This window comes from Perna viridis, chromosome 13 (genome assembly GCF_037379345.1).
Source record: "Perna viridis isolate PV_CMFRI_1.1 ecotype Kerala chromosome 13, ASM3737934v1, whole genome shotgun sequence".
Taxonomy (NCBI): Eukaryota; Metazoa; Mollusca; class Bivalvia; order Mytilida; family Mytilidae; genus Perna; species Perna viridis.
The window spans coordinates 35,509,564-35,521,890 of NC_142457.1; the positions used below are offsets into that span (position 1 = coordinate 35,509,564).

At 34.4% G+C, this 12,327-nt stretch overlaps 1 protein-coding gene across 1 annotated transcript; it reads left to right on the forward strand.

Annotated features, from left to right (window-relative positions):
• Nucleotides 1-1,483: 1,483 nt before the first annotated feature.
• On the forward strand, nucleotides 1,484-7,651 carry LOC148600625 (uncharacterized). Its single transcript, XM_088558247.1, has 6 exons — nucleotides 1,484-2,100; nucleotides 3,601-3,718; nucleotides 5,634-5,745; nucleotides 6,457-6,510; nucleotides 6,959-7,098; nucleotides 7,411-7,651. Exons 1-6 carry the CDS (start codon nucleotides 1,896-1,898, stop codon nucleotides 7,649-7,651), a joined length of 870 nt encoding a protein of 289 aa, XP_088414373.1. The 5' UTR covers nucleotides 1,484-1,895.
• Nucleotides 7,652-12,327: the final 4,676 nt, after the last annotated feature.

A 12,327-nucleotide genomic window follows, 5' to 3' on the forward strand; every position in this document is an offset into this window, starting at 1 on the left:
AAATCTTTATTTTACATAAAAGAAGTTTAATCTACCGGAAATCAAGCGATAAAAATCATAAATATTTGTTCAATACCTAGAAAACATTTGTAATGAAGACAGTTGTTATAATGACCAGCCATTTTGAACTATATCACTTATTTTACGGAATACAATATATTTTTGACAAAACGAACTTAAAGTTGCTAAAGGCAATTCATTGGTAATTTGATACGTTCGTTTCGCAAATTTTAAAATCCGTAATTTTATCAACCGGAATTACACACTCAAAAAGCTAAAAAAACAAATATGAAGGTCATTTTAACTGCTTTTACAAAGGATTTCTAGGATTGCTGGATTTTCTCTTCAGGTACATATAGGTCATTTGTTTTCCTTCATTTTAGTCACCTTCTCCCGTGTTATGGTAAAGAAACTGTATAAAACGTTTTAAATGGAAAATGGAAAAAAACTATAATCATGCCGATTTCAAAGAATGGAAGAACGAGCGTTATGCAATATGGCGATCGGAAGTAAGAGGTTGGGTTATGGAGGAACGGAATTACAACGTCTTAGGTTGTAGGAGTAGCTCACAGCCACAGTTTGCGTAATCTGTTAGTACGTGCAAAAATATCTAAGCCCAGCTAAATTCTAGGTGCAAGTCGATCCTGTGGTGACAAAAAGCGTAAATGCTGCAAACAGATGCACCAATCATCAACATATACTAGCATAATCACGGGGAAACGTTACAAAATATTCTGTAATGTGTACAGCAAGAGTGCAAATGTGATTTATTTACTTCGCTGTCCCGTTTGTGACCTCAACTATGTTGGCGAATCCAAACAACCTTTTCACAAACGTTTAAATGCACGAAGGAGTGACCTTACAAAAAAAACACACTTCCAATAAGTAAACATTTCAGCTACCACGACCTCGAGGATTTCAACAATTAAAGTGCAAATCCTAATCGTGGAACGGAATATATACGATCTGTAGCGATCCACAGAGGTTGAAGCAGGAAGGGTTTTGGATAAAACAACTCCATGTCTTATATCCATACGGAATAAATAAATAATAATAAAAAAAAACATTAAGTACTTCCGTGCTTATTTTAGTTTATTTTCTCTTTCTAGTTGAAATTTTTATAAAGTTCAAGATCATCTCAAATTTGGATTTCAATATTATATTTTCCACAATATAATTTCAATACGTCACAGGATTACGCCTAGCTCTGAGAAGGTCATTGACTGAAAATTTTCCTCGTTTATGTTCTTTTATAACATTTTTATCGGTGTCGTTGTACAATCTTTTAGATTTTAGTTCGGTGGGTGCATCGAATTCTTAAAAGAAAGCTATCCCTTTTCCCGGGTTGACTGTGAGGCTAGTAAGAGTTTTTGATGGTATTTTAAAATTATGTATAAAGGTATAAACCTGCTGATCCTCACAATATATAAATAACACCTAGTATGGCAAAGTTTTCTTTTACTTATAAATGCATGCTTGATCGCACATGTGTATTGTACATGAACATAATACATGTATATACACATTACGTTATAAGCACATAGTCATGAAAGATTCTGGCTATGTTGCTTTTTGAACTTGATTGAACTCTATCTTCAAATGAATCCTACCGCTAACCGGATCAAATGATTAACAGAAATGTACGCTTTCTCGGATCGTTAATGATGTTTACCTTCGCATGAATGATTAGGACTGCCTGTGTGTCTATTGTTTGTATACTATACATTTTTACATAAGATAAATATATGTTGGTATTAACGACTTAATAACCTCAGGCAGAAGTAACTACTTATGAGTGTGTGAACCCACTGACGGGGAAACCATTTTACACTCGAATAACTACCTCCAGCTAGTATCAACAGAATCTCAGGGAGCTAAATGTATTTATAGATGTAATGAATGTGGTAAATGGTTTATTAGTTGTTTACTTATTAACGTTGACGTTTTCTGTCTACGGACAACAATGCCCGGATCCCGTGTGTCATGACGAATGGGACGTCGATGTCTTCCCCGACCCCCGGAAGGAAAGTGGACTGTGTGGTCGGGGCTGCGATGCTTCATATGTGTGTGATCCGTGTCAAGTTCTTAGTAGCCAGGAAGGTAAGCCTTCTAAATGTGTAAGGGGGTCGGGTATTTTTTTTTATGGTGAAAAAAGGGGAAGCAGTTTTTTTTTTCTTTTATTTTGTAGAAGGAGGTGGTAAATTGTTAATATTTGAAGAATTTTATAATTTTTTAAGCTTTATTATTTATATTCTTATGAATGGAATGGGATATCAACAAAGTTCCACCATAAATATGAGGGGGGGGGGGGTAAACAAAATTCAGATACACTGTTTAAATGTCTACCCCTCCCGGATTAAGGTAAAAACTAATACAATATAAGTCCATAAATACACTGCAACTAACAATTTCCTATGGCGAAGAATGAAGGATTACCTGTACATGTATATTTTTGTCACGAAAAGGAAATATTGGTCAAATTGATGTGCTTTTAATGCATGCGCCGCTTTTTACCGAAAACAACAGTACAGATACCGGGGCTTAAACCTGGCCCCTCCGTTCTTAGTATGGCTAGTATGTACCTGTATATCCGTTGTAAGAAGAGTCACGAAGATACATGTACATTGTAAATTATATACATGTATAATATAAATAATACAAATGAATAAAGATTTATTCATAACTTGTACACATGATTGTACTGTAACATATAACGTTCGGAGTCATGTCTTATATAAGGTCACATTCAGGGGTCATTGACCTTAAATTCTCAAAATTCGATAGCCTGCTATCCCTCTAAATATATATACTGTATAGTAAACGCACACTTTTTAGTGAATGTTTTAAACGTTTGTTGTATTCATAAAGAAGTTAAGGTAGTAATGAATAATTCAATTCGGATGTAGCTAGGACTAGTGTTCAGGTTTATGAAATGTTGCACGATTGAGCACAACTCTACGGTGACGTTTATAAAAGCGAAATTTAGGGGAAATTCAACCAGGATTAGTAATGAAAAAGAATAGAAATCATGGATAACGACCAGACAAAGAAAATAAACATACAGAGCAAAGAACATGAAATAACCACAATAACACGAAAGTAGAAACAAATGTAAATGAGCAACCCGGACTCCATAAAAAACTGGGAGCATGGACCAGGTGTACCTGTATGACGTCGGGATTAAGACTCTCTTACATGTACATGTAAATTTCTATAAAGTTGGTAATTATTTGTTAATAGTTTAAAGACCTTTGAGACACAGTATATAAACATACGAGACTCTTGAACTACATGTTGAATTGTTTCTGATGCAACTACACATGGTGTTTTCTTGTAAACCAGTTGGCCCGATGGTAAAATGTACGAAGAGGGCGTGGACGGCGGGGGGAGGGTCATATAGACCCTTTGTGTTAACGATGGGGTAAGTCGATGAGCATCCTCTATAAACACTTCTGCGAGGAAAATTATTTTGTTCCACCGAAGCGCTACCTCGCAGAAGTGTATATTGAGCATGCCTACCAACTTACCACACAAGGGTCTATTTGATATATTTTTGCACTGTTTGTTTGTCTTTCATTAATATAATTAGTATTCTTGCAGCCGGGGAGATAGATAAAATGATAGAGAGTGTTCCAGCGCATGAAACTATTTGTAAGGGGAATACAGACGACTACATCTTAGCGGTCGCCATTGTCAACAAAATGGAGATTACATCCGGGTATATATAAGTTAAAATATATTTTAGTACCATTTTATTAAACTACCGGTACTTGTAGCGGTAGTATAGCTGAATTAAAGCTTCGGTGAAGACGGTAACATGCACGTGCAAGTTAGCGGGGTTTATAATTTCATCGTCCGGAAGTGATATGTCACGGAAAGAATGTAAAAAATAACAATAAGAGTCCCAAATAATTATTTTAAAAACTTTAACGATTTCTTTAACGTCTAAAAATCATCGAACATCACGTTGCTATGGATATCGTCCCTTTTGCTTTTGTCCCAAACTCAATTCCAAAGACAAACAATATAGTCCAATATTAAAACACGAAAAATTTGCCTGGATGGACCAATGTATATGCGGTTACAAAAACACAATGGTGATATATATTTTAATGATAATAACTAATATAGTTTTATGATAATCTTGTTTTAAATAAAAAAAAAACGTTAACGTTCTCTACATGCTGATTAGGTACTACAAATGCACGTGCCTACAACTATTTGCCATTTACAGTGACACCTTTTATGGAGCAGACATTGCCTGTATCATTGAATACCGTACTTTTACTCTCTGAGCAATATTCGTAAGAGTGGTCAGGGAACCCCTTAAGCACAAAGAAATACCCATCAAAGTGTTAATACATTTTTTAAGATATTGATAGGTCAACTTCAGTTGACATACACTATGGAAAATTTGTGGGAAAATTCTCCCGTACTTTTTCCCTAATTAAGGTGTGTTTCATGAAATTATGAAAAGAAAAGTAAGGTTACAAGGCAAAACATATTTATCCTGTGAAATAGATGAAACAGAGGAGACTCAGTCCGAAAATCTAAAAAAAAAATGGCTGAACATGAGCAGCGAACCTACTTAAACATACATCTGGCACGAGACCGCAATTAATTTTCAAGTGCATTTCAATATACACATTTGAGCAGATTAAAAAAATTCCACCGGCGCAAACTGAATAAAACTTCTCTGGCCTAAAGATATGTACAAACAGGATTTTTTATATAAATTGTAGAAAATTTTACCATCATTTTCTGAAATTAATACATATAATTCGGAGATGGGGTAAACATGACAAATGAACTGAGTTAAAAGTCCTAAATTTTAACCTTCTTCCACTGAACCAAATCACAACTTTTAGTCAGAATTGATTAATGAAAAAAAATCCCATGTAATTTTAACTTATTTTCTACCAATTAGAGGCAAAACTTCAGCAAATAAGTTTCCAGTAAAAATATGAAAAAATGTGGAAGGTACCTACTACCAAAGTTGGAACTATATTCGTATACAACGAAAACCAAGGGGAATTAATTGTGTTCTCGTACCATCTACTCGTTCCCTGTTCATTTTCTGTTTGCTTTCTTTGGAATAAATGCACCCTCTGTTTAATCAGACGCGGTCGGTTTTTGAGTTCGCTTCGACATCACGTGACACCCATGATAACGTAACCGATGAAGATTACAACCATGCATTTCATTGGACAAACGTGATAGCAACCGTTAGGTTCAAGGCTTTATTAAGGCATTGGTGTCCGGAATATTCTCAATTACGTTTATATATTGCAATATGAATAATCTTTTATACATGTATATTGAATAATTGGAAATAGCTAAACTGAAAAAAACGAAACGCAGTGGTCACGCAGTTCTCCAAATAAAATCTAATCAGATTTTGAATAATCAAAGGGAGAAAATGCGTTGGTTCTCTTTTTTAAAGATCATAGTACTTGTTAGTACACTGAGGTATATATTTTTTTATGTTCATGTATCCTGGTTCCAATACATATAACACTACATATTGTTTCACGGCACTAAGGTAAACTTTGTTGTTTATGTATTTTTATTACTAGGATATTTAACGATGTATCTTGATTTTGGGATTTATTTTTATGTTTATTTGTTTTTAGGACCAAGAGGTCGAACGCCAGGTATTTTGCCAGGACGTTAAGATATAGATGGGATTACGGACTATATTGTTATAATGAAGTTGTGATATTTTTATCAAAGGAAGATAGACAGGTATACGTTATTGAAATCTTCCAAAAACCCAATCACTTACTTTTATACAATGTATCACTCCGCTAAATAACTTAGGATTTATAACATCCTGGAAATGCGAAATGGCCGTTGGGCACAGCGTTTTTTAGATTTTCAAAGGAATGTGTTTTGGTAAATTGTATGACAGAGCAATCAACTCCGCTGACTTAATTACAACATCCTAAAACAACGTATCAATCCGCTATATTTATAAGTGAAGTGTACAGGGTGAGACATATTTCACAAAGCACGCATGTGCACTTCCGATTAAAATGGGTGTAGTTTTTCCATGTATTATTCTAATGTACATGTAGTATATAAACGATTGGAAAACTAGTACATGTTAGACCAAATTATATGTAATCTCCCCATCAACAATCCTGGATTTGCCCCTACATGTACATGTACCGACCTGGTGTTTGTAAACTAAAGTGCTGGAATCTGTAAGAATCAGGCAAAATTGAAAAATAAGGAATCATGCTCAGAAAAAAAAAATGAATTCTGCTCAGAAAAATAATGAATCATGCTCAGAATAATAATAAATCATGCTCAGAAAAATAATGAATCATGATCAGAAAAATAATGAATCATGCTCAGAAAAAAAAACACAAACTGTTTGACACTGTGGGCACTTAGTTCATAGTCTATCGAACTGACGAATTTACGGGGTTTTTTTTTTCGTCTTTATTGAAGTTAGAAGTATCACAGGATGCAGAAAAACGAGTTCAAAGTTTCAATAGAATAAGAGTAAGACATGTGTTATCTCCCTTTAATGATTAAATTGCAGTGAATTTCAAACAATTTATACCTAGAACTACTAATACATAAAAAAATTATTTCCGAAGACATTTTGAATCAAATTTCATAGAAAGACTTTTGCTTTTTTTTCACCGAAATTCACCAACTGTCTGATTTCACAAAATTATGTATATGTACATACACTTCTCGGATTGGGACCTTCGTAAATGTAAGTAAGTGTTAATAACATGAGTTTAAATATGGTTTCTGCTGATTTATCATTTTTCCATAAAACCCTGCGAATATACATGTATACATGTAGGTACAAATGTATGACATTGTGTATATAGTTTACTGTATGGCATACAATCACCTGTGAGTGTGTGGTTAGAAAGTTTATGAGTGTGTGGTTATGAAGTTACGACGTTAGAACATCTTGCTTTGTCTTATTCTACAGGTCTACACATCGCCCGGGAGTATAGCGAATGAGGTACTGACTTCTGAATGTATACAGGAGATATACGAAGAAGCTAGAGACAAATATCTGAAGTCAAATCAGTACGGGGCGGGCATAAAATATATAATTGGAGAGTACAAGTAAGGCAAACAAAATATATATCTATTCACTGCTACCCTACATAATCTAGTTTTTTTTATGGCCACTTTAGCTTGAACACCGTTAAAGTGTGGATTGCTTCCCGTTTGAATGTAAAATATTTAAAAAAAAAAAAAAACAATATAATTTCCATACCGGGTTTCGCCTCAGTCTCCAGATAACAGCTGTGTTATTTTAAAACAGTTTCAAACATGATATGTTTCATACTGCATAGAGAGTGGTGACGAAATCCACAGAAAATTTCATGATGTACGTACACGTACAAATGTATACTGTTTCTACCTTTTTTGCAGGAGAGTATTCAAGGATGGCAAGTGCAAAGACTACACAGGGATGATTGTTGGCATAATATTCGGATCTTTGGGAGGCGTTGCTTTCCTCCTGACATGTGGGTACTGCTGTTGTTGTCGAGGCAAAAATTGTAATGGTACTGGAGGATCGAGCAGCAGCTCAGGATGGGGCGGAGGGTGGTTCGACGGAGGCGGGGGTGGAGGAGGTGGTGGGGGCGGTGGGGGCGGTGGGGGTGATTTTTAATATCACTGGGAGGCAGGTTCTATTTTAACGACGGCAGGAATAGAGGGAAGGGGTTAAGTTTACTTGGAAATGGAAAACATTTGGGTTTTATGTTTCTATTTTTAACTCAAAAACAAATCAAAGAATGTGTAGATATCATTGCCTGTGCACCACAAAACTGAAAGATACTTAAGTTTTAGATTATTCTTGATTTCCGTGATTTCCATAATGCAAAGTTTTATTATTCAATGGCTTCCCATACAGTTAAGATTATTCCCAGACTTTGTGTTTTGTAGCACGGGGGACTGTACGAATACTATTGGCTGAGACTCTGATAAGTGATGACTGTAATATTTGACAAGTGAAGGGTGGGCATATTACATGTAACATGTATTGCAATCTACGGGTTTATTTATTATTAAGTGAGAATTAAGGATGCAAGTTTTCTGAAATCTGGGATCGGGTGGGGTTCTGCTATTAACGTTTTACTTTATGGCAACTTTTTACCTATTTTCAATTTTCTTTATTGTTTCTAGTGCCTTATATAACTATTTTGTATGTTTTTTTTATATTTTTTTTATAATATTTGACATCGTATTAACGAGAGATCTTCGTGTCCTCCCGTTCGTCAGAGTGTTGTCGAAAGTACACTTTATGTAATCAACAATACACTGAGTCATGATAAACCGTCAAAGATCCAATAATGCTAAAACATATACTTCATTTACTTTCCAACTTACATGTACATGTACGATGTATGCCCCGTCTCACTCCAAAACTTTGGGGAATGCTGGGGTAGCATTCTGTGATCATTTTATCATCTACCTCTTGTTTTGAAATATTATATACTGCGTAATCTGTCAAAACCGATCCCTTTTTCATTTCATCGATATAAATTGATTCAGTACATGAGTACTTTGATTTACTTTTAAAAAAAACTGGTTAAGTTAAAACACGTGTTTTGTTTATTTAGGTTTAAAATACATTTAAATCACAGGAACTTCGTCCGACTAGAGTAGGACTGCTTGTTTGATAGTTGTAGGCAACCATCCTTGTTTAAATTGATTAAAAGGGACTTCTGAAAGTGGTTTAGACAGGTTTTTGGACTTTCATGGTTCGGTTTATACAGGTTTTTGGATGCTTCATGGGTATGTTTAGACAGGTTTTTGGACGTGTAGTGGTTCGGTTTAGACAGGTTTTTTGATGCTTCAGGGTTCGGTTCAGACAGATGTCACTTTATTAGATTATTATTTTATGTAAATATCATATTAGTTGTTACAAGTACATGGCAAAACAGTTTTGTTGATATGTATTTTAGACTACAAGTATAGTGGCGGACCCAGAGATGTTGAAAAGGGGTCCAGAGGTTTTCTAGAAAAAAAGGGGAGTCCAGGCTGGATCCGCCAGTGTTATGTATGCTTGGTTACATATTACAATGTACTACCTTTGCATGTATTTTTATAGAAATATGATATATTTTAAAGATGTATAATTCAACAATCATAGTTCATTCAAAAAACAGTTGTTTTTATTCAGTATAGTGTTGTCAGTTAATCGTACAGACTACGGTTCATCATATAAGTAATATCCAATTCGTATATTTGTAATTTTATCTGTAAAACAATTTCGGGTTCGGTGAAAAATGCCTTGTTTTCTCACAAACGGAAGTAAGTTTTTTTTATAATGTCTTGAGAAGTCCGATCATACACATCATTTGTTTAGCATTCTCCGAACATCTGACGTTCAAAATTAACTCTACTGACCCTATTGTTGTAAGCTGACGAGGATGCTCAATATACACTTCCGGCAGGTAGGGAAGTTTACCCTGAACTTGACTATTGATGAGCAACTCGACGGGTGTTTCTAGAAAAGCAGAGGACACTTACCCTACCGGTGCACCTGGTCCATGCTCCCAGTTTTTAGTGGAATCCGAGTTGTTCATTTACTTTTGTTACTTTGTGTGTATGATTTTAGTTACTTTATGTTCTTTGTTGTGTATGTCTGTTTTCCATGTCTGGTCTTTGTCCCTGGATTACATTCTTTTGATTATAACCTAGGTTCCATTGATTATTCCTTTGCAGAAGCATTTATGCAACCTTAACGATTATCCTAAAACTAGTACAAAAGGGTCTATATACTACAGACACATTTGAAGCAGGTGAGACATCACTCTCAAAAGATGCAAGAATGTCATGGGAAAGTGACAAATAAGTATAGTACTTTTATGGGGAGCATTACTTCTGGGATAGCAAATATTCTTTTTACTAAAGAAAATTAAAATAAAAAACAAAACAAATAAGAAATAATACAAAATATCAGTATGGTTTGGAACATTAAACTTCAGCAAATTTGTTGCCAAGATTCACAAAAAGAGCGATATAGAACAAGAAGTCTTTGCGATATTTAGCCGTAAGAGACCACGTCACCTCACAGGGCTATATTCCTGAACAATCAATAGTGAGCGCTTTCTAAACAACCTTGTTTAAACAAAACACTTCTGTATTTCCTTTTCTTTGTATATTTACACCTGTCCAAATTTAAATCAAAGGGAATAAAAAGATATTCTGAATATTTACAATTTTATCGGTAAAACTGTTTCGGGTTCGGTGAAGAATGCCTAGTTCTACCACAACCGGAACTTATTTTTTTTAATAACGTCTGTGTTGTCCGATCAAATAACATCATTTAATTGCTTGTTTAGCAGGTGTTTTTACTACATTTCAAAGCTTCTATAGATCGAGATGTAACGTTTTGATTTGACAAAAGTTTCTCAAGTAGTCAATATGAAAAAAACATAGATGAATTTCTATGCTTTTAAGTGCGAGTTTTGCTCGCTTAATATTTATATTAATGTATGTTACGTAAACTATTATTTTCACTTTGTGATAAATTTATTTATACAATGTAGCGTTAATAAAATTTAATGTTACTTCATGTTTATTTTATTTTATATTTTTTTTTTCTGCTTAACAATAAATAGGAATTATTCAAGCTTTAGGAGATGGGATTTTAACATTTGTAGTGGCAGCACAAGCATTATATTACTTTCCTCATGCGTCTTACCCAGACATGAATCTTTACGAGCAATTCGATGAGTGCTTCTAGAACAGCAGAGGACGCTAAGATGTACGCTATTATAACTCGTTGGGTGTTTTTGTAAAAGCAGAGGACGCGTACCCTACCGGTGCATCTGCTCCATGCACCCAGTTTTTAATGGAGTCCGGGATGTTTATTTGTTGTTCTTTGACATTTATGTCTATTTTTTACCTTTGGATTAACATGTATGTTCTTGTTATTACCAATCGAAACCTTGAATTTATTTCGTGTTACACGATCATTTCTTCATACTAATTCTTATCATTGTGACTGATTATAGAACAAGCCCTAGATATATTTGTTCAAAACTTTTCCATTGTGTCAGATGAAAATGCCAGTAATTGAAGTCCTTCATACGTTATAAAGTGTATTAGAAAGGATGCGCGTAACGGGATGTCTACAGCGTATATATATGCCAAACACAAAGCGGATCTATTTATTTTGCACGGTATAATTGAACTTGGTGTGCGATAAATAGAGTCTGTAAAACACTTAATTCCTGTTCGCAGATCAAATGCACCACACATCTAAAAATCTTTCCAACCCAAACAACCAACTATAAAATGATATGAACTTCATTTAACCTTCACGCATTCTTTGGAGTACTTCGCTGTGTGGTATATGTGCACCTAGAGGCAATTTATGTTTTCATTTTTGTGTAAAATCCGCCATCTTTGGGAAAACCACCGGGTAGGGTGACGAACATTGCCATTGGGTGTTAAACGAGTGCGTTGCCATACGATCAAATAACATGTAGTATGGAATCTTGTTTACCGAATTGATGGATTTTGCATTTATTATTTAAGTTTTTTACTGTAGCTCTTACGTCGGTTTTTTTTTTCTCCCATGGGATATCTTGTGTTAAAATACAACGATAGTCATAGAGAGTGTATGCCTTACGTATTCACTTTGTGCATTTATCTTCTGTGCAGTATGAATGAAAAACCTTAATGACTAAAAAAGAGAGATTTATTGTATCATTTTGGGATGTTATTGAAGTTTTCAATCTTTTGTAGCTTTGAAATTAAATCACTTTGAAAATTCACTGATCAACCACAAATGTAAAACAATGAGATAGATAAAAAGAATATTCAAAGACACTCTGACTATAAATATACTGCTTAAGAATATAAACTTAAAATGCTATATGTGCAGTACTATTTTCATAGTATTTTAATAAATTATAAAAATTCTAATGAAAGTCTAAATTCAGGTTCATAATCAGCTTTTCAACTTACTTGGATTAATTTTCATTGCAAGCATCCTTAAAGCAGTTATCTTGTAAAGCTCATAAGTAACATTCAATGTAAAGTCCAACATGCTGGGGGTAAGATTAATCAAAATTGATTCAGTGTTTTGGGGGAAAGCTGTAGTTGAACTTTCAAAAAATGTAACAAGTGTATGTTGGTGGTGCAAAGAGAAGAGCTTTAAAAACAATGGTTCAGCTCAACTATAATTTTAGAATCGGGCTTGACAAACTCTATTTGCAACTGAATATTCATACAATAAAGAGATTTGTTTTGGGCTTAACCATATTGCATAAGCATTTGCATATAAAAAGAGATATCTCCCGATAGCAAGTAAAAATAATTTTTACCAGA